The sequence below is a fragment of the Calypte anna genome, chromosome 8, assembly GCF_003957555.1.
Source record: "Calypte anna isolate BGI_N300 chromosome 8, bCalAnn1_v1.p, whole genome shotgun sequence".
Classification (NCBI taxonomy): Eukaryota; Metazoa; Chordata; class Aves; order Apodiformes; family Trochilidae; genus Calypte; species Calypte anna.
Window position 1 is genome coordinate 25,389,216 of NC_044254.1, and position 23,161 is coordinate 25,412,376.

General features: G+C 41.7%; 1 protein-coding gene across 1 annotated transcript; it reads left to right on the forward strand.

Annotated features, from left to right (window-relative positions):
- The first annotated feature begins 277 nt into the window (after positions 1-277).
- On the forward strand, positions 278-19,857 carry PODN (podocan). The gene is made up of 10 exons (XM_030455333.1): positions 278-508; positions 2,154-2,247; positions 3,759-3,823; positions 7,891-8,000; positions 10,179-10,335; positions 12,299-12,414; positions 14,278-14,935; positions 16,125-16,273; positions 18,092-18,309; positions 19,189-19,857. The coding sequence occupies exons 1-9, from the start codon at positions 278-280 to the stop codon at positions 18,270-18,272; spliced, it is 1,761 nt and encodes a 586-aa protein (XP_030311193.1). The 3' UTR covers positions 18,273-18,309; positions 19,189-19,857.
- The last annotated feature ends 3,304 nt before the right edge of the window (positions 19,858-23,161 follow it).

The following is a 23,161-nucleotide window of genomic DNA, read 5'->3' on the forward strand; positions in this document are numbered from 1 at the left end:
TGTCAGGAATAAGAAACTCTGTAAGTTATAAATATCTTGTAAGTTATAAATCAATAACGTGAGGGGCCAGGGGGGCGGCGGGGGGGATGCTGCAGCCGGGGTGCCGCCGGAGGGGCAGCGCTGGAGCCGGGCAGCGAGCGCTGCTGGGTCCCAGACATCCCGGCGAGCAGGTGGAATCAGCGGGAAAGGCGGGAAGGAATGTGGCGGGGATGGCACCTGGGGCCGGGAGGTGCTGGGGGGCTCATCCCTGACCCCTCTCTCTCTGTTCGCAGGGGCGATGCCGGGCGGCGGGCGGGCGCTGCTGGCGCTGGGGCTGCTGGCGCTGGGCTGCGCTGCCCGCGACGGCTCCCCCGAGGGGGCCCCTCCGAGGAGAACCGGCCCGGCCCCGGGCCCCGCCTGTCCCCGGGACTGCGGATGCAGCCAGGAGGGCGTCGTGGATTGCGGCGGCATCGACCTGAAGGAGTTCCCGCTCCTGCTGCCCGAGCTGACCAATCACCTCTCCCTGCAGGTAAAGCACCCGGACCGGACCGGGCCGCCGGGGAACCCCCCGCTGACACAGGAGACCCTGGCCCAGCCCCAGCTCCTTCCCGCTGCTTTCTGGGCTTCGCCTGGGAGGCAGGAGGTGGCTCGGGCCCTCTGCTTGTGCTCCACAACCACTCCGGTTATCGGTGTCAATTCTCTCCCCAGACAACCCTTGAGGAAAAAAGAGGAATTTTTTTTTTCTCCTTATTCTCTCCCCAGCTCCAAGAATTTTTATCCGAGGTGCTCATTGCTGTGTCTGGTGAAGGCCTTCCATTTTGAGGTGTCTTTGAAGAGCGTGGGCTAAATGACTTCATTAATGAGAAATTGTCTGGCAGCACAACACATGTTAGCTGAAGTGTTTTAAACACGGTGTACATGTCCAAACACAGCCCCAGCCACTGTCCCCCCAAGTCCTGCCTCCCTCCAGCTCCCTCCCTGCAGCACACAGACTCTGAGGAGCAGGCATCACAGGGCTGGGGCCATGGGGACACCCAGGCAGCTGATGCCAGGACACTCTTGGGTCATTTTACCTGGGCAATTAATGATATTCCTACAGCAAATGGTTACTCTGCAGAGACATCATATCTTGACAGGACAAGGAGGTGAGATTCATGCTTCAGATGCACGCTGCAGTCCAGCTTAGCCAGCCAGCAGGTTTCCATGCTCTGCTGTTAGTTAATTCATCCCTATGAGCAGTATCTGGGCAGGAATCCTTTCCCAGCCTGTGCTCCAGCCCCTCAAGGCGTGGGCAGGGCTGGAGCGTGGCAGCCCCGTGGCTGTTCCTCCTCTGAGCAGTGGCAATGGTTCCAGACATAGTGTTGCTTTGGCCCCAAACCAACTGTGTTTTGTTTGTTGCTGCCATTTGCCAGCTCGTTTCAATGGATGAATTGCAGATTTTGTTCAGAGCTTTCCACCCAAGTGCAGCATAATTAGAAAAAAAATTGTAATGTAACCTGGCACCTTCCTCAGCAGATCTGTCCCAGGCATGTGCTAGCCATGACTCCTGCCTCTGCTGCCAAAAGCAAAGCTTTTTGGAGCAGCAGCTGTCATTTGGTGTGTGTTGGCCTGGCTTCCAGTGCAGTGGGTCCTTGACTGGTCCCCTAGATGCTAAAACACTAGAGTCACTTATTCATGGTCTAAATGATAGTCAGCAGGTTAATGAGAATCTCATGGCAGTCACACCTGATGGTAAGACCAGAGCAAGTCAATCCAGTTTGACTCTCCCCACCCATGAGAAGTTGTTTTTAAAATAAATAAGAGGAGTCATAAACTTGGAAATCCACAGTGCCAACCTTGTAGCAAATGCTTTTCAGCAGCTAGGAGGTTTGGCTGTGGCAGATGGATTAGAGGACTTGCCAGGCATAATCACGCTCTGAGTGCTACCAGTGGTACCAGCTGTGTATTTCTGAGGATGAGCACATGCAACAAGACTTGGTTTAAGCTTTCAGACGCTGCTGGGTTTGGGTAACTTGGGTTTGGTATTTGAGTTTGGCTCATTACAGAGACAAGTCTGTTGACAATGATTTGACATGGTGGGTTGGTTTCCAAATTTTATTGCAGTTCACAGTCTGGGTTTATTTGGATCCTTCTTGGATTGCTTTGCTGATGATTAACAGTCTCCATTTTCTTAGAATAACCAGATAGAAGAAATATTTCCAGAAGAGCTTGCTCGTCTTTACAGGCTGGAAACTCTCAATTTGCAGAACAACAGGCTGACATCAAAAGGTAAGCTGGCAGAGCCTTTTGCTTCCACACCACCAGGTTATGCAGTGAGGCTGGTGACAGCTGATAAGGAAAGTCAGAGAGTGACTGACTTGGTGAAAGTGGATATATAAAAGTCTCTTCACTCCTTTGGCCATCACACAGACCCTGGAGTCACTTTATCATCCGAAACATAATACTCAGAGTATAAAAATGCAGCCTTACTGAACCAGTGGAGGAGACCTGGCAGCTGTACTGTGTACTGTGGTGTGAGAGCTCATCCAGGAAACTCCCTCTGGTCCCACAGGCACATCAATGCAATGCACTCCAGAACCAGGAATGTCTACATGCTGAATGGTTTCCTTCTGACTGACTCTGTTTCTTAATCCACTTGATGAGTTCAGTCTAGCCAGTCAGTGCAGCTTAGTCCAGTTCCATCCTTGTTGAGTTTATTACTCAAACACGAGTAATATGTATTACAAATAAAACAACTTCTGCCATTCTTCTAAAACCACCTGGATTTTTTGTAGGCTGGTTCTGCTTGGTAACTCACGCACTTATTAGAGAAACTTGATGAACAGTAAGGAAAGCAAAAGAAACAGGAACTGCAGTAAACAGAGAGAAGGATATGCAATACAAAAGATGGAGATTTTGTTAACTTGTGTGTCAACATTTGCTCTTAACACTGTTGCTGTCTTTATTCTAATGATAGAAGACAGTCTGCACTGAGAATGTGGCATATTATGCATGTTGACCCAAAGCACAGGGAAGGCTGCACTTTATAGGTTCAGACTTTGACGTTCTGGGTCTGGATGTTTCTTTCACAAGCTTCAGTGCAGCCCTGAGTTTTCAGTACATTTTGGCATGGGAAATAGCTTCACTTTTGACTTATGGTTATCTAAGTGCCAGATGAAAATGTTACTTGCAGCCTTTCCATGGTGACAGCAATGGTGTTTGTGTGATCAGCTGGATGTGGAGGGATTCAAATGAAAATTAGTACTTTTTGGGAGAAGGTAAGCTCCAAGTTGGATCAGCTCTCTGAGCTGGTTACTGCATAGCTGTCTGGCTTTGTAGGGCAAAAGAATGAGGGAAGGGTTTATGACATGCAGATACTGGTGTTATTTTGGCAACATTATGGTCACAGATCAGATTGATCTGATCCTTAAACAGCCTCAGATTATGTCCTTCCAAGAAAAACTATTTGTAGATTCATGAGCAAATGACAGACTTCTCAGCACAGTTGCTGTGAGCACCAATAATCAGCCATGCAGCAAGTCTACACAGCTCTGTACCTGACCCTTGCCACAAGTCTTCCATGCTTAGGATTTTTTGTTTGTTTGTTTCTTTATTTTTTTTAACTAAAAAAAATTAACAAAACCTAAGGACAGCAATGCATCTGAGTCAGATTGCTTCAGTGGCAGTGAAAAAATGTTTAAATCTCACATTAAACATACTACCTGAGAGAGAAAGCTGTATTTTCACTCAGAGAGGCAACAAGGTGCCAGCATCACTGATGAGTTGTTCTTGTTTTTCAGGGTTGCCAGAGGAAGCATTTGAGCATCTGGAGAACCTGAATTACCTGTACCTGGCAAACAATAAGGTGAGGGATTCAGAGGGCTTTCAGAGTTCTTTTCTAATCATCTTCTGCAAGTTAAGGAAGCAAGTCTTCAATTCTTTAAAAATATATATCCTACATAAGTAAAATTGTGCTAAAGGGATACTCTAGTGCAGGTTCATTTAAGGTCAAGACAATCAGTATGCTAAAAAATGAGAATGCACATATGCCAATCTATTTTGAACACTTATTTGTGCAACTGGTGAAAGGTTTCCCTGGTGTTTGTAGGGAGGTACAGAGTTAAATCACCACTTGCTCTTCCACAGGCTTTGGTTTGGCTGTGTGCAGATTTGGTAGCTTGCCTGTATGCAAGTAAGCAGTGGGGTAATGATGTGAATATCTCATCTGCATAGCTCATCAGATGAGGCTGGTTGAAAATTTATGAACAAACACATCCTGATACCTGTGTTTGAGCCATCAAGATAGCTCTGTAAAAAGCTATCCAGTTTTCCCTTACTCCCATTCTTACTAGGTTTGGTGTGGGGGGATATCCACACGCAGTGAAAATGAGCAAGTAATTAATTTATTCTTTTCAGCTGCAGTGGTAGGAGCTGAATTGCTTTTTTAATGGAGCTGCTTTCCTATTAGTGACCCGAGTTGGATGTCATGACAGAAGCTCATCTTTCCTTCCAAGACTAGGAAATGAAATAACTTCTCAGATACCCTTGCATCTGGGTGGTTTCCATTATGGCTTTCTTTTTCCCCTGTGATTGTCCACAAGTATTTGCTACAGATGGAACTGGGATGCCACAGAAAAATATAAGTTAAAACATCAGGCAAAGCTTCTTTTGTCTACAAAAACCCTTCTCTTCCATCTCTCCCCCCATATATATATATTTATACACATGTCTGTACATATATTTTATTACCTCTTAAAACCCATGACCTTTTGATGTTTTGTTCAGACACCATGTGGCCACATCAAGGTTTTAGTCAGGCCAAGACATACCCAGAATCACTCCATCGATGAGTGATTGAGACTAGAACCCATTCCTTAGTAACATTGTGTTCTTTTCTCCCTTTCAAGCACCATTTCCATATAACAGTCTTGGCACCCAGTAACTCCATAAAAAGGAACAAGCCAGACTGTGACTAATATTCCAGAACTTTGCACTCCAACTTTCCCTGTGTGACAAAACAAAGTGTTTGGTTTTTCTGGCTTTACTGCAGAGAGAAAAGGATCCCAAAAGAAAATGCAAACATCAGCGAATGTCAGAACTTGTTACAGTGAGAAGTTGTGGACCCACAAAAATAAGACATTTCTTTATAAGTCACAAGCCAGGACAAATCAGATTGGCTTCAAGCTCATCCACTCTGCAGCAGGAAGCACTGCAGATCAAGTAACAGTGGTGTCTGGAGGAGAGCAGGGATTTGCTGGTAGTTTGCTCCTTGTTGTATGGATTATCTTAATGCTGCTTTATCTTCCAAGTGTGATCCCATCAGATGTAGCTAAACTACCTTCTGTTAACCTACCATCACTGGTCAGAAATATAACAGGCTAAAATTCTTCTGGGGCTGATGAGTAGCAAATAGTTTCAATAAAGAATGTATGCTGTAGTTTCCTTAAATTGTTTACCCCTCTCTCATAATTTGTATGGCACAGTATCCACAGTAAGCCTTGTTAGTAACAGAAATCCCTTCCACCAAGCTGTAGAGCAGGTCCTGAGCTCCCATTATGATTATTTGCCACAAGCTGGTGACTTTTTAACTTTGCCTTGCATCTCCAAAGTGATACAGTGTTCATCTGGATCCAGTACCTCTGCTTACATCCAAGCTTGTTATAAGCAAGAAAACTTGTTCCAAAACTGGTAATAAATTTTATATAATCCTTCTGAGCTCATTGGTTAACTTGTTAATTAACAGTGGAGAAACACTTTCTGGAAAGGAAGATCCAGCAGTGAAGCTGCAAGAAAACTGCATCTGGAGAGGTGCAGGTTGCACCTCATAGATGATTTCCTAGACAAAGCAACTCAGTCAACTTCATTTTTTCCTAGCAGTCACAACAATCCAGCATTAGTGCTTCAAGCAGTCAGCACGCAGAGATCTGTTAGTCCCATGACTAAGTGCTTAAAATGCCAAAGCTAAGTCCAGAGCAGCTGAAAGCTCTTTCTGGATGAAACTTCTTTCTCTGTCCTCTTTCTTGTGGTTTTGATGGCAGTCATTTCACATATCTGCACCTTGCCCTTTTTTATTGTATAAAAATTAAGGCTTAATAGAACATGTTTCAGGAAAAAAACTAATGTGCCACCAAGTATGAAAGTGATTGTCAAGATTCCTGTGTCTGAATTCTCAGTATTCTATTACAGTACTTACTTCTTTCTGAGGCACTGTCAGACCTTCCTAGTCAGAGATGAGTGCTTTTACCCACTTCCCTGAAATCACATCTCCCAGGTCAGGAGCTGAGACATAACTGTAAAGACACAAGCAGTGCTGTGGCAACAGCAGCAATGTGTAAAATTCCACTGGTTACCTACTATCTGGAGATGTTGATAGGACTGTGATCTGTGGGAAATATCTTTCTTGTGTTTGTGACCATTCAACATTTAAGACAGCTTAAGGATGGAGGTTTTGTTACAGGTAAAAATGAGAGGAAATAATGTACTTCTGAATAATGTCTTCTAAAAAATAGCACTGTATTGGGAGCCCAGTAAAATGCGAAGTTCATGGGTATAGTCCATCAATGCACACTTGACAAACTAGTAGAGAGAGATCTAGGCACTCTTTAAGTAAATAACAGTTTAAGGTTTGGGTTAGGCTGTTCTCTAGTAGAGTGTCTGTTCTCTCAGACTGTTCATATTCTAAATATTTTTGTTTGACACATCATTATTAATAATCAATTGCAGTTTTATTGTGATAAAAAATTTTAAAATATGTTTTCATATTATATATAGGTCTTGCTGTGCCTAGCTGGCTGTAAAGATGAGGTCATCTTTCACACAATAGTGCTGTGAGGAGGGAGCTTCACAGATTCAAAGAATTTCAAGCTAAATCTCTTCAGTTTCCTAGAGTTTCCCATCCTGATCTCAGTGCTTTAGGTGACAAAAACTTAAGTATTTCCCTAGTAAAGGTGTTCTTGCCAGAGCCTTTCAGAGTAGATAAAACAGTGTAAGAGTCTCATTATTAGTAGCATGAACATCTGTAACCATTGCACCTTCATACTGCAATTCAATTTCTGCATACCTACCCAAAGATCATACCTGCTTCAGCACCAGAGTAAGAACTTCTTTCCCAAGGGCTTCATCTTGATACATAAATTTCTAGGGTTTATTCTTTCCCCAAAGCTGTCCTCCAGCCTGTATTCTTGATTATCTGGATGGTCTGGGAAACAGAGCTTTTTTAATCATTAGTTTTCACCCCACCAATTTTTGTTTAGATGAAGATATTCCTATAATATTTTTTTTTCACATCACTGGTGAAAATAGCTGTAGACCAAGAGCAAACACATCAAATCCCATGCCTCTCATCAACTATAAAGTTTGGAGTATTTTGTTTCTGATGCATCACTTGTTTACTGAACAAGGTACAGTAGCTCTGTGCTTTGAAGTCCCATGTGTTATTCCATCATTTGGCTCAGAAGCATCCCTGTCCTTTGGGAACCTGAATCCTCCATTGAAAAGGTCATCAGGAATGGATGCAACATTGGAACAGACATATGAGGTGCTATTTCCCCCCAGCTTTCATGGGGGGGTAAGCAGTAGGTCACTCTGAGGTGGGTCGGGTATTTTTGGCACAGCAGACTGAAGAATTAGGAACAATAATAAGCAATGTGTTTGCTTTTTGAATAGCAGTTTCTTGATTTTTTCCACCAAAAAGAGACAGGACTCTTCCAACCATAACAAACATTCCCGTATCTTGGAGCAAAAGTCTGTCTCCTTCCTGGAGAGATTAGTGAGTGAGGACAATTTGTTTTTGTTCATCCAATCTCTGTTCATTTTCATTTATTTTTGCCTGTTTAGAGAAAATAAATTTTCAAGTGTTTTGTTGCTGGTCTAATACTTGGTTGAAACATTTGTTGCCTTTAATTAGAATTCACCCCTATATTTCTTTTACAGCTCACAGTGGCTCCAAAGTTCTTACCAAATACCTTGATCAGTGCAGATTTTGCAGCCAATTATCTCACTAAGATATATGGGCTCACATTTGGACAGAAACCAAACTTGAGGTAAGGGATCAGGAAGTAGAACAACAATAGTGTTCTGCCACTGCTTGGAGGCAGTTGGTGAGTGATAAGAAACTATCTGACTATACCATGTTATTGCCTACTTATGTTTTTTGGAAAGAAGCTGACTGTTTGTTATTCTCAGCATGAAAGCTCAAATAATCTCTCAAAGACATTTCAAGGGCTTTTACTGCCTTCCAGATGCTTTTGCATAGATAAAAATTAAGTTGTCTCCATTTTATTTCTGTTGTGAGTTAAAAATAGAAGAGTGTTCATTAGAAAAATAGCATCAGGTTGAGAGTACAATACTCAGTACTTTTGAGTATAACTCAACTGTATTAAAGCCAAACACTTCAGCACCTTCAGAAGTGGTTCACACCCTCAGGTCAAGTTTCAAAGGTCTCTGCTAGTTTCAGCTTGTGATTTTTTTCTCAGCTGTATCCAGTGCAGCACATTGGCCCATCTCAAACTCAGATGTGCACAGGCCAACCTCTATGAGACACAGTCCTTTCCAAAGGCACTTTGAGTAATCCAGATGGACACTGCAGCACCTGAAGCCTGCAAACTGCTGCAGTCCAGGTCAAACTGTTGATAGCAATTCATGCATCCAAGTTTGGAAGCTGTTTGGAAGCTGACCCAGTTGAACTCCTAGAGCCCAGTGCTGTGATGAACTGAGAACTCTCAGCTCCCACTAAATGAGCTGAGACCTGAAGCTACTCTGTCCTTACTAGGCCTTTAGTCTCCTAGACTTTTGGTAGCTGAAAATGCTGAGTCACTCACAGATTTCTGGCAATATTTTACCATGAAAGAAGCTAGATTTATACATGTAGTCTGCCTTTAATCTGAGTTGCAGGAGCTGCTGTGTTTTGTTTTCATACTAAAATTCTTGCTCTTTTCTGAAGACATAGTCAAACTCTACTATAATGGCAATAATTTTAATCAGAATAATAACTCATTGATTTCTGAAATTGCTAATACAAAATCCTAACACAGTTGTTTCAGTTGGTTTATTTGCCCCCAGCAGAGTTCATGGTCTCAGACCGGTTCTTTGGAAAGCCAAGCTTTCAGAAAGGCAAATATTTTTGAGTTAAAAGTACAGCTGACCATGCAGGGTGAACAATACTTTCAGTGTGGCTCTGAACTCCCTGGAGTGTGAGGTTGCACGATTGTGTTTCCATACTGAGCCTTTCCTTCCTTCTAGAAAGATGTTGCCAAGTTCTCTGCAACTGGTAGAGAATCCAAGAACAAGTTGAAAAAGCACACTTTGCTCTTCTGCAGTTTTACCTGTCTCTGCAGTTTTAGCTGCTGCATCTTGGGGTAAGCACAGGAAAGGCAGGGATAATCAAAGTCAATAAAATCCTGTGATTTCTTCTATTAAGAAGAAGTCAAATTAATTCATTTACCAGTTAAGCCCCATAGAGATCAATTGTTTTATAAAGAATTAAAACCCATGTAAGGAAGAATTGATCCATTTTTTAAAATCTGGTTGGAGAGACTTCTGTGAATATGAAATATTAAAATTAAGGAGGGCAAAGGGAAAATAATAAACCCTCTTTATAAACCTCAAAGGCTTATAAAAAACCAAAATTCTTCCAAAGTCAGTAAATCTGCTTTGTCTTTCTGTAAGTACACTGTGCTTTTCTGAGTCCTTGGAGTGGGAGAGAGACTGTTTCCTGAGGTATTTGCAGGCTTCATGGAAACAGAAAGAATGGAGAAGTGAGAGGACCCTGTTTTACGAGATCTACAGGTTGATTTAACGAACCCAAGAAGCCCAGATTTGATTCCAAATAGAAAATAAAATTGGAGACATATCTGTTAATCAGAGTTAAGTTCTAACCCTCTTTGAGTGAGACCACCACAGTGATGTTCTTTGTTCCAAAGCACTGCACAATCCCAGGCTTGCAGTCAGGTTCTTGTTAAGAAGGTGAGGCTACTGGTAAAATTTCAGTTCACTCTCAGGTCTGAATTTTGAATAGACCTAAATTTCAGAGAGTATTTGGACCAGCTTTTTGGTTTTGTATCTATATACTTTGCTAAATTAAAGAGCACATTCTAAAATGTAATTTTCTCCAAACACATAGAAAAGATTGAAATACAGGTTTTATCAGCTTTCTCTTGATAAACACAAAACCCCAGATCTCACTCTCTGTTTAACTTCATCTTTTTTTCTGCTTCCAACAGATCTGTGTATCTTCATAACAACAAACTTTCTGATGCTGGGTTACCTGATAATATGTTCAATGGATCTAAAAATGTGGAGATACTCATCATGTCCAGCAATTTCTTGAAGTATGTTCCAAAGAATCTTCCACCAGCACTATATAAATTACACTTAAAGGTAATAACAGGAAGATTTTGTATTCCTTTATGATTTTGACTGTTTGTATGGGATTTCAACTGAACAGCCAAGCCTTTTCAGTGCACTTGGATGCATTCCCAGGCCTGTTGTAAAGTCCTGCCTGCTATATTCTCAACAGTAGCTGTCTCCCATGTCCTTATTTAGTAGTTCATAAGTAACCATGGTCTTGCAAAATGCCAAAATGCCCACAGGGACAAAAATGCTTTTCTGTGTTTGTAGGAGAATGTATTGCAAATACCTGTGTGGTAGCATTGTTTGTCCTTTTCCTGTATAAAATGATGTTAGTACATATTAGTACAAGAAGGCAGATCATCCTTCATGGCTGTCCAGTCACTGGCCTCCCAGTTAAGTTTTTCACCAAAGTTGCTGTTTTTCCTGACAGCTGCTTACCCACAGTGTGCAGGCTTTGCTCACTAACTCATTTTACATAGATCACAAATGCTAGGAAACAGTGGGCTTTGTTTGCTACTGAACTGGCAGTTCAGACAACACAGAGACAGTTTGGATCAGTGATTCTTTACTGCTTCAACTTCTCCAGCAGCAGTGCAATAGCAGAATCTGTACTTTTAACTAGTCTCCAGCATTTTTAATTCCATGTCATCTGATTTTGATAAAAACACTTCATCATGTCTGTGCTAGAGCTCTCAGTCTCGTTAACTATGGCAGAGCTGCAGTGGTGTGGGGAATCCTGGTTGTGCTTTGTTCCTGGTGTTGACAGCTCCTTGGACGTGTGTAGACTGGAGTCTTATCAGCCCCTGGACTTTGGCAGTTCTGAAAGCTTCCCAGCTTTCTTTTCCCTTGAAGGTTTCATTGCTAATTCCCATTAAAATCTCTGGAAAGAGTCTTCACCAGCTTGAAAGAAAGTAAAGGCAAACAGTCTGATCCTTTACGTTGCTGGAATTTCTCTGCAAAGTGTGAAGTTACTAGTTCTTTGCATTTTATTGTCATTTATGGGTAATCATTATCTCCCAAAGGTGTCTCAGAGTTTGAGGACAACTCTTTGGATTTGCATCCCTCCCTGCTGACACCAGTTATTGTAAGGGCAGAGGAGCTGAAGAGAGAAATGAGCATTTTGTTTTCAAATGCACTGCCTGTCAGTAGTAACATTTACCTTGATATTTTGACCAGAAAAAAAAAAACAGGAAAATGAGAAATGAGAGACACACAAGTGTCCAAAGGGTGTACTTCAGATGTGACACATCTTTTTAGTCTTTCAGTTTTCACTGGGACACTATAAAGTATCCACTAAATCTAGTCCAATATATCCATCACATTACTGTGTGTATGTGGACTGTGGGAAGTTTAACAAATTCAGTGTCAGTGTTTTATATATCCTTTTATAATTCCTAGTGCTTTATATATATTTTTATAATTCTTACAGCTGCTCTATGGAATTTCTAAGTGGAAATCAGTTTTATATTTGATTTGTGTCTGCCTCCTGACCACCACAAAGTGACACTAAGGCAATAGTCATTATTATTTCAGAATGTACATTGCCAGAACTGTACCTTTTGGAATGCCATCAGTTCTGGGAGGAAGGCTGGTTCCCAGCTTCCAATTGAATTTTTCTTTATGGTGAAATCTGTCTTAACAAATCCAGAAATTTTGAGTAAGTTCCAGATGTAGTTGCCTAAATTACATTATACATTTGCACATGGAAGGAATATGGGTACAAAATAAAATTATGCAGGCCAGGGAAGAGGGCAGGGCGACAGAGTCTTAACTCCTTAGCTCAAAGATTCTGTGAGGAATCAATAAAAACAGGTTCTAGTGTTTCATTCTAATAAATGTATTTATTTCTTTAGCAGAATTATAATGTTTCCCCAAATCCCTTATGTCCAGACCTTTTGCAGTTCAATTAGCTGGTATTAGTTGAGCAGAACCTGGATGTCTTATGTCATTTCATGCCAAATAATGTGCTTTGTGCTTCTGGTCACTCTAGAACAACAAGCTAGAGAAGATTCCCAAAGGAGCCTTCAGTGAACTTACAGGCCTGAGGGAGCTGTATTTACAGAATAACTACTTGACTAATGAAGGAATGGACAATGAAACTTTCTGGTGAGTCTGAGATCTGTAGTTTGCACCTCTGCTTGTGTATGACTGTCTCTTCTTGTAGGGTGGTATATTTAATGAAAAAAGGTACACCTTAAAAAGTACATTTATTAAAAGCTGCATGACATCACACATTTCTCTGCTGAGTCTATATAAAAAGACTTAGATTCAGATACTGCCATTCAAAAGCAAAGCTCTGGGTGATTGGTTTGAATTCACACTGCAGAATACTTTTACACAAAAGGTGAAACACCAAGCATCAGGCTGCAGCACTGCCTAATTGCCACAGAGCAAATCACCACGTACTGAATATCTTCTGAGAAAAGACCACCTCAGATGATGTTGAAGGCTCATCCGTGTTCTCCCATACCAGTCAAAAGTGAGGCTATGTGGGACTTCCCAGTTTCTAGGACAGTTCACTGCAAGTTAAGGCCAGACTATCACCTTTGCTAAAGCCACTTCTGTATTTCTGTGAAGGTGACGTGGACACAGCCACAGATACACAGTTGGGAATTCATCTGTCATAGCTGTACCCCAGTGCAGATGGATTGCTGGAGCAGGAGGGGACGCAGTGGTGCTGCTCAATAGCCAGATGGCTGAAAGAGCTTTGCTACAAACTGCTGCAACACAGAAATAGTGTTTGGCTGTCCTAAATTTAGCCTGAGACTTAGCATTTCAAAAAGCTAATATTTGTGTCTCTGCTTACACTGAGTTCTATCCTTTGTTCTACCCAAAAATCTAGATCACATCATCTGTCCTGCCTGTAACTTAATTCTGCAAACTTTTCTCATCTCCAGATGTGAAAATGTATCAAACTGGGCTTTCCTTTTCCACATCCCACTCCCAGGAATCTCCCTTAGTCATTTACTATAGCTGTGCTATGTCTGCCTCCAGGTCATGTTGGAGGCATCATTTCTGTCAAGATTTTGATAAAGAGAGCACAGTGGCCATAGCTAAGGCACCAGACACAGGCAGCAGAGCTGGTGGATGTTGCTTCTTGCTCAGCACTGTGCTACTGAGATGTACCCAAGGTGGGGCAGTGTTACAGCTTGCAGCAATGAAGTGCTTTACCCAGAGATTATAGTTGCTCATTCAGAGCATGCTTGGGTAGTTGTGAATAGCAGTGTAGTATCCAGGAGGTCATGTCTGTAATGCATTAGTTCTTGCATTTCCTGAAAACTTTCTAGTTATCTGCTGTGGGTTATGTAGTGCCATGCAGAATAAAAGTCTCATTTGAACAGAGAAATGGACTTGGAATACAGGGAATAGAAGGCTTCTTAGTCCTGGCGTGTAATACCATTGATCCACATCCAGTTGGTATAAGTGGCTGCTCTGAGGATTTATTTTAGCTTCAACTCAGTCTGTGGAATCCAGATTCAGTGGCTTACACAAAGCAGCTCTACTCCTGACTCACTTCCATAATGCTGGAAGGTCAGGAGAAGTTCATTACCTTAGCCTAGGACACTGAATTAGTATTTCTGTTTTTCATAATAGTAATATTTCATCATCTAAGAAGCAGCCTTGCTTTTCAGTTTCAATATAGATTTTCAGAGAGACAGACATTACTTATTCTCAGGGTACTTTTCAGTGAATGTTTTGCTGTTTGGGTGTCTGTGGACTCCAGCAGGTTCTCTTGGCAGTGTGACTGGGGAGCAATGGCAGCACAGAGTCCTAATCCTTAATGGCAGCATGGAAGCTCCTTCTTGTGCTGTCCAGGTCAATCACATTGTAGGAGAAAAAAAGGGCACTAATGAGAATTGTGCTGGGGAGAAAGCCTGTAAAGCAAAGAATGGAAAATCATAGGGGAAGTTGGTTGGTGTTTCACCTTGCAGATCCTAAATGATGTGTTTTCTTTCCCGCTTTCCCAAGGAAATTGTCTAGTCTTGAATATCTGGATTTGTCCAGCAATAACCTCTCACAAATCCCAAGTGGTTTACCTCGAAACATTGTCCTCCTCCACCTGGAGAAGAATGCAATTAAGGTGATTGGCAGAGATGTCTTGACTCAAATTAAGAACCTGGAATACCTTCTGCTCCACAACAACAAATTAAAAGCCCGAGGCATTCACCCCTTAGCCTTCCAGGGCTTAAAGAAGCTGCACACTGTTCACCTGTACAACAACATGCTGGAGAGGATTCCCAGTGGGCTGCCTCGCCGAGTGAAAACACTCATGATCCTTCATAACCAGATATCTGAGATTAACAGGAATGACTTTGCTACCACTTACTTTCTTGAAGAGCTGAACCTGAGCTACAATAAGATCAAAACTCCCCAGATCCATCGGGAGGCTTTCCGTAAGCTGAGGCAGCTAAAGTCCTTGGATCTTTCTGGAAACCATCTCCACATGGTGCCCTTTGGCTTTCCAAAGAACTTGCAGGTTCTGAAGCTGAAGGAGAATGAGATCAGCATCATCCCAAGAGGGACTTTGTCTGGGATGACAAAGCTGCGGGAACTGTATTTGAGCAACAATAAATTGAAAGTAAATTCCATTTATTCAGGAGCATGGAGAGAACTCAGCAGTCTCCAGGTAGAAAAATCGCCTTCTCTAATGGCTTTAGTAGTGCTGGTGTCCTCATCTGTTTCCCTAATCCAGTTTGTATAGCACCAGTACTAGGTGCACACAGTTCTCAAGTTTTGGGCTGGCATTGCGAGTGCTACACCCTCTGTTTCTAGAGTAAAAATTCTGTACTGCAGTGCCACAGGTGGGTACTTCCCACTGCCAACTGGGGAGGTGGTCCACTATGTACCAGTAACTCTGGGAAATGTAAAGACATCTTTGTTTCTGAACCCTAACTATGTCCTGTATCTTCAGATAAACACCAGTGAATGTTGTCATTAAAACTGAAACTAATGCCTTTCAAATCAGCTCTGAAGAGAAACAGCAGGAGGAAGGAATGGATAAACAAAAACACTCTTAATTCTCAAAGCCCCCACATCAGCTTAGAGTCAGACAGGCCAAGCTGTAGGATTTAGCAGCTCAGCTGGCTAAGGCACCTGGATAGCAGCTAGGAGGTCTGGGTTCAATCAGCAGTCTTCTCATTTGCTTAATTGTTGGAGAAAGTTAAACACAAACCATAAGGCAGGCAGGAACCATCCCATTTGTGCTGTGCAAAATGACCTTTCAGAATTGTTATGCTGGCTGAAGGATTTGTCTGCATTTCCTTTTAGGCAGCAGCCTGCTTCCTGCAGTACAAGGTATTACCTATGGCATATGGCAACCATCTATGGTGCATATGATTAGGCAGAAGCAAAGTTTGTCAATCTGAGAGCAGAGAAAGGACAAGGAGCATATGTCACACTGGCCCTCAGTGTGTTTTCAGACGATCCAAATGCTTACCTAGGTGAACGTTTCCCTTTCTGGGAAATTTTGTTGTTTCTGGGAATATGCAATAGCTTGTTTCTGAGTTAATGTGAATCAGCAATGCAGCAGCAGTGTCTGTAGAGCTGTTGGTTTGCATCAGCTGAAGATTTCATCCTTAGCTTTAGTAACACAATTTCCATTTGTTGGGTGCCTCATGGATGTATGTATTTTTATAGATTTACTTTTATGTGTGTATATACATATATAAAAACCAATGGATAAACTTCCAGAGGAAGGGTGTGTCTGTCTAGAGGCAGACTTTGGAAGTTCAGTTTTTGTCAAATCTCTATTTTAGTGTACTGATAATATTTAAATTCAATTATTTGTTTGATCCCTTGTTGTCTCCTGCTTGCAGTCACTAGACATGGCTGGCAATCAGCTGACTTCTATCCCATCAGACCTGCCAGAATCTCTAGAATATCTTTATCTTCAGAACAACAAGATCACTACGGTTTCAGAGGATGCTTTTGAATCCACACCCAAAATAAAGGGGATTTACCTCAGGTAAGGTCAAGTTTCCACTTCAATACACAAGATTGTCTTCATCCATTTTGTAACTGCTTTTCAGAAAGTGTTTAAAGTCCTAACTTTCTAAATAAGCAACTTTGTTTTATAGTCCTGGGTGATGAATGATGTTCATCTGCTTAGAAAAGACTTGGATGCACATTGTAAGCTCTTTCTGCTCAGAGAGTTTGTCCTTTCTTTGCTTATTAGAATGGATTAGGGATGTCAGAAATTCTGGGAAGTTATTGTTTAACATTATGTCATTTTCCAATATTCAGCTGTGAGCTAATGGTTTACAGTCCACTTGTAGGACTACAGCTTTGCCTGTGTCTGTTAGCCCTGGATTTTGACAAAATCCCCTCAAGAGAGGCATGTATGACTAACTCTGAAGTTGTCCACATTACCCTTGATAATTTTGTCAGAAACAGATGACAAGTTACAACTGTGACTGTTATGTAACTAAGTTTAGAAGCTTTTCTGGTTTTTTTTTATACTCTGGCAGTTGGATGAGGACTTGGTTTTTACAGGTGACAGATAGTAACCTTTTTTTACATACAGTGTAAACTCCCAGTAATGTAGCTGGTTTAAGCAGAGATTTATACCTTCCCTGGTTTGGGCAAGAAGTAAAGCAAAAATCTGGCCCCATAATATATTCAATTTTACTCCTGTGGAACATCACTGAAAATATTGCTTAGAGGTAATTTGTCAACCCCTAAAGAATATTTGATTAACCTGTTCTCATGGATGTGTTCAAAAATCCTAGCTTGCCTGTGGCACAAGACTAAATATGGCCTTACTTTGTCTGTATGCAACTAAACTGTTCTGTAGTTCTGAATCATACCTTTTTGGATGAACTTTTCCATACCAAGCAAATAAAATTACAAAGTCTGGTGTAAATTAGAGCAGTCTGTCTATTCAGCTGCTCACAGTTATGTGATTTTAGTGAATGCTTGGATGCAAACCAGAGACTACATACCACATTCTATATTTCTATATAAAGAGAAAAAAAGGAAATTTGCAAAACTGTTTTGCTAATATATTTAGGAGGCAACTCCACCCAAGCTATGTTGTATTTCCTAATGGGAGGTTATTAATCACTGTGATGTTGTGAAACAATAATATGCATCTGGAATATTAGACAGAATACAACTGTTTGAGAGTAACAGACCAAGCAGGGTATGTGAGAGGTTCTTAAACTGCTGATTAATTTATTTAGATTCTTGGAAACCCAAGTACCAGAGGAACAACTGTTGCATGATGCTTTGTTTCTAAAGTGATACTTTGCAGTGGTATTTTGAATTTTGTTGAAGAACTAAACTATCAAGTGATGACACAGATCTTGTGCAGAAGCAAGTTAAACTTTGAAATGTGTATGGAGCAGATGCTTTTACTCTCTGGGAAGGAGAAAAGAGAATACCAAAAGAAAGAATTTGTGGGGGAGGAATTCCAATATTATGATCTTTTTCCATGCAAAATACAGCTATAGAGGAGGGAAGAGGGCCTGGGGTGGAGGAAGGTGGGAGTTTTTTTGAGAGCTTGGTCAGTGAACTTGAAATCAGAGCGAGACACTTAATGTTTCCCAATATTTTCCTGTAAGGTCCTTTGGGATGATACAGAATGCTATCAGCAGACTTTGTCCAGTCACTGCACTTGCCTGCTTGCTAATCAGTACCTGCTTTTCCTTTGGTTTTCCTCCCAGAGGAGTCAGTACTCCTAGAATGCTGTACTCTGCAGAATGGTTTCCTCCTACTCTTATTTTTGTGCTGGATATAAAACCAGGTTCATTTTAACAGGAAGGCCTTATTGTTTTGTTTAAAGGTTTAATAAAATTGCAGTTGGAGCACTGAAGGAAAGCACCTTCCAAAACCTAAAGCACTTACAGGTACTGGATATTGAAGGGAACCTTGAATTCAGCAACAGTTCAAAGAATAAGGATGACTCAGAAGAGGAAATTGAAGATGAGGAAGAGGAAGAAGAAGAAGAAGAAGAACTGAGATAATTGTCAACTCACAAGCACACCATGTGGGAAGTAACAGGTATGGTTTAGTTAAATCAAGGACTCAGTTCTCAGACCCTTACTTAAGTAACTCCCATTTACAAGTATATGGAAACATAGCAAGTGGTTGCCTAAGCCCTAGGCTTCCAAGACTTTAGCTAAAACATGACTGGGAAATTCAGAATCTAAAAGGGTTGAAAACACATTATTTTGCACAATGAAACAGGCAGTATATATTTGTTTTATCCGAGGCAGTGGGCTGTTACAGGTAAATATGAAAGTCACTATTTACCAGTTCTGATTGCCAAATTGAAGAGGTATTTTATTACATTTTTAAGGAACTTGTTCAAAAGGTAAACAAAGAACAAACTGTAAAGCTTAGTGCTGCAGAAGACCTCATGAGCTGAAACTGAATTAAGAAAAATTAGACTGTAGAAGAAAAGATCATAGGAGAATGATGTATGAAGAATATGCATTTTTCCATGAGATAAAGAGGGATCAGGTTAATGAATTTCTTAAGCATTCTGTGTTCAAAAGATGATGAGGTTCAGGGCACTTGAGATCTAAACTTAAAGACCTGAAAATAAAATGTTTGGTTTTGTCCCTAATCAACATTTTGTGATGACACAAAGAATTGCTAGGAATATTACTAATACACTGAAAAGCTGATGGGGCTTGGAAAGGGCAGAAGCTGTTTGGAAAGTCAAACATTACACATTAGGCATCTTGGTTGGGCTATTTGAAATCTTTGTGAGAGAAGAAATAGAAATCTACAGACTTACAGGACATACAACTTCAAGGCATCTCTGGTTTGCTTTGGGGCAAGTGTGACATGTCAGCAGGTACTAAGTTAACTTTAGCATATTCTGAATTCTATATTCTGTCATGTAATTGATTTTGTTTTTCTGATGTTTTGCAGGAAAGTGTATGGAAAATTACATATATATGTCTGTGTGTATATATCTATATAGATATACAGAGAACACTTAGCAAAATGTGCAATGAATTACGCAGGAACTGTCGTGGCACTGGGCCAGGCTCATGGAAGACAGTGTGTTACAGTGCCTTATTCAGGGAGAGACCCTGAATGCCTTTCCAAAGCTTCCAAATCATCTTATACAAGACCCAGGATCATAAGGGATTGCTCTGGAACTCACAAAAGCTGGCTTTTGTTTCTTCTGTTTCTCTTCTTTCACTGTTTCCATCTGTAATAACAATACGGGACTGTTTGGAACACATGCCTTCAAGTGCTGTTTTTGTCACTGCATTTTAAGTGAACCATGTATATGCTGCTTTTCTTTCCCTCCACCCTACAAAAGCTGTTGTTGATCAGGCAAGATGGATATTTGCAGTAGTTTCATGTGTGGAGAAGTGTATGAGGCATTTTGGTGATCGAGCAGCAGTAATAATTCTGGATGCAACTATTCCTCTGTTATAAAAATGTGTATATTTGGATGAGAAAAACAAAGTAAGGCTGGATCCCATAATATTTTATCTCTACTGCAGTATATGCCTGTTTTAGAAAGATTTTAAGGTAAAAAAATTGCTCTTGTGAATATATATAAAAAATCTGTATGTCTGCCTTCCAGAGTTTTGGTAAAGTTTGTCTTTGTTTGGGGTGTTTTTTGCCCATGTGGCAGTTGTGTGAATGTCTCTAAAGGTATGTCCAGAAGATTGAGAAACTCTCTGCAGTTTAATACATGTGGCAGAATTTTTAATGTATTTTATATCATTCACCTTAGGAGTCAGAAGTGAGACTAATGAAGCAGAAGAGGTAGGTGAGTGCAGGGTGTCTTAGGAGAAAACAATTAAGAGAAATGTCTTCATTTAGTTCAAGTCTAGTGCATGCTCTCACACTTTCTTAAAGCATCACCTATTTTATGGTGCTGCATATTTTCACCTCCTGTAGGAAACGTGGAAAATAAAGAAACCAAGGAAAAGAAGAGCTACAGAGGTACCTGGATAGCAAGCTGCCTATTTGGTTATTCTGTCCTTCACCTGACACTAGCTAATCTGCTTGAGGAAATGCTCTTTTGTTTGAGGCTTTCTAATTGAACATGTATTGTTTTGCATACTGCATTCAAAGATTTACTTAGAAATACAGTTGGCTTAATGTTATACCAGCTGTTTTTTCTTCTGGAGAAAATCTAGTTCACAGTTCTCCCTTTGGGTTCCCATAACACATGACAGTAATTTCAGGCTGACATTTCCTATCTCAGACAATTCAACACAATCATGAATCATAGAAGAGAAGATTACTTCCTGAAAAGTATAAAAGTTTGGCCCTAAAATTTGCAACCCCCCACATTTTTTTAACATCAGCTATACAGCTGAGCAATAAAATAGCCTTCCAACTGGCCTTTGAGATGGAATTCTATGTAAAATATTTACAGAACATAGCTCAAATCAATTACCTATCTCCCACAAACCCCACTGGCAGCTTTGTCAGTCTTTGGTGAAACAGACCAATTTATTATACTCCTTAACAAGCTGAGAATATGCAGTTTTATACAGGCTTATGGAGAACTCTTCAATTATCTTAACACTTCAGTCCCTTACACTGTCTTTTTATGAGAAGTCAGATGCTCCAGTATTCCCTCAAATCCCTTCAGAGTTGGATGTGGTGAATGCAGGGGTGAGGGTACATTTTAGCAACTTGTAGAATCAGACCCCAAAATTACAGAAGATGAAAGAAAGATAGAAAGATACGTACACTGCTAAACTTCTTAAATCAACCTTTGCCAAAAGAGATTTATCTAGAGTTCAAGGGGAATATCCTGTAGACCAGTAGATTCAGGGAACCCTTCTCTGAGTTTGTTTCAAAATAATTGCAAAATGAATCTTTCATTTAAGGGGGACAATATTTCCCAGCATAAAAAACCCAAAAACAAACAAACAAAAAAAAAAACCTCCCCCAACACCTTAACCTCCACCCCCAAGAGGAATTACTTTGATTGTCATGTAAGAGATTGATGAGGTTGAAACACCAGTTTCGTTCCTTGCTTATCTGGTATCATCAGCACCCACACATTGGACATATCACTTTCAAATCAAAATGATAGTTTGTTTCTTTCAAAGGAATTGAAGCTTCATGAGTGATGATGAGGAAGAGTCAGAAGTCTGCTAGACAAAGCCGACGTATTTTTCTTGGCTGTGGCTGGCACCTGTAACCCTGAGGTCCAACGAGAACTTAGACTTCCCAGCAATGGAACAGGACCCAGGAACAGAGTCTAATTTTATTTTTCCTCTTAGTGAAAATGAGAGTGGGGAAGTTGTCTACTTAGGCCACGATATTGTGCCAGAAGGAGACAACATGAATTATTTTCATGTAACTTGTTCCTATGAATTGCTCAGCTTTGGGAAAGAAACTAATAGAAAGGGTTTTTTAAGGCAGATGTATGGATAATGAAAGCCTGAAGTTTAAAACACTCAGTTGGCAGCATTATTCCTAAGAAAGTATGTGTTTGCACATGCTTGGTATTCATGTGTGGTCTGTATGCAGACTGACCTGCAAGTATATCTGCTGTTTTTTCTTTTAAAGGTGGAGGATACTGCACAACACAGGAGAAAAATGCATTTTTATCTGAGATTGGATGTGCTTTATCACAGCAACAGGAGCACAAATGCAGCGTGTGGGCTATGAAGCCCTCAACAGGTGCCAGAAACAGCCCCCAGCTAATGAGCTTTCCTGTCAGAGGGTGGGCATGTAGCCCAGCTGCTACCTGCAAAGTGCACAAACCTCGCTGCAGACGTTCTCCCCCTCATCCCTGTTCCTTCAGGCTCCTTTCCCCATGTCCCTGCCCTCCCAAGGACAGGGGCAGCTGATGCCCGCCCCACCCTCAGCTCCCATCTTGTCCACCTTCCCCTTGCTGCTGCTTGCACAGCTCCCCTCCAGGTAACCCCAGGGCTTTGTTATTTGGGGGTTTTCGGGGAAAAAAAGGCTAATTCAGAGGCTAAAAAAGGATAATTCAGAGAATCATAGAATTGTGTCTTCCCCCAGAGATTCTGTCTCCCCACAAGGGAGTTCAGGCCCCTTTTCCCTCCCCGGGTGGGGCCTATGCTGAGGCGCCAGGGATCTGAGTGGATCCAGGTGGCCTCGTTTCCCTCTGCCACACAAATTCACAGCAGTGCATGGCTCCTCCTGCCCGATAAAGGCCCCACAAAGGAGCTGGTGCTGTCCTGCTTGCTATGAGGAGACGAGAGGCCAGCCCAGCCCCCAGCTGTGGCTGTTCCTCTGTGAGGAGGGAGGTGGCACAAGGCCCAGGCCTTCCCTCTGCCAAGATGGCGCCTGGCAAGGCCTCTGCGAAGAACAACGGGAGTGACCAGGGAGTGACCAGCAGTCTCCAGGCTCATCTTGCAGGAGGGGTGAGTTGTGGAAGGCACCATCAACCATGCTGCCCGAGAGGGTGAGGGGCTGGGGGGACCTGCAGGGTGAAGCATTTCTGTGGTGGGGTGAGGGGGTTCCCGCCCTGCCTTGGGGGCCTCACCCCGCCATTTTCTGGTGGTTGGGGTTTAAGTGTTATGTTACATGACAAAAAAAAGTGCTACAGGTGGTAAAGAGGTACTCTTCTAAGGAGAAGTGAGTAAAGAGGTTTAAAAAAAGAACCTCCAAAGGAAAAAATTTTGACCAAATATGAATAGGGGAGTGGTGTGGCAGGAGGAAGGCTGCAAAGTTTTCTCTTGAGAGAACAGGGGCAGTTCCTGACTCACTGCCACCACAGAGCTCTGTCAGGGCACAGCATCTCTGCAGAGCTCCTTCCTCCTTAAGAGTTGCCATCCTCCATCCTCTCAGCTGGTTCTGTGTCAGCCAGCCAAGCTGGGGTCAAGATGTCCTGTATTTTACGAGCCCTGGGGACTTGGAGGTTATTTACATTAGCTGTCCCCCACAAATA

What these genes read in the sequence shown, in the direction of transcription:
- PODN (XM_030455333.1), top strand. Translation starts at nt 278, where the DNA reads ATGCCGGGCGGCGGGCGGGCGCTGCTGGCGCTGGGGCTGCTGGCGCTG. An exon ending in CCAATCACCTCTCCCTGCAG is followed by an intron (nt 509 to 2,153) that starts GTAAAGCACCCG and finishes CCATTTTCTTAG; the next exon opens with AATAACCAGATAGAAGAAAT. An exon ending in GGACAGAAACCAAACTTGAG is followed by an intron (nt 8,001 to 10,178) that starts GTAAGGGATCAG and finishes TGCTTCCAACAG; the next exon opens with ATCTGTGTATCTTCATAACA.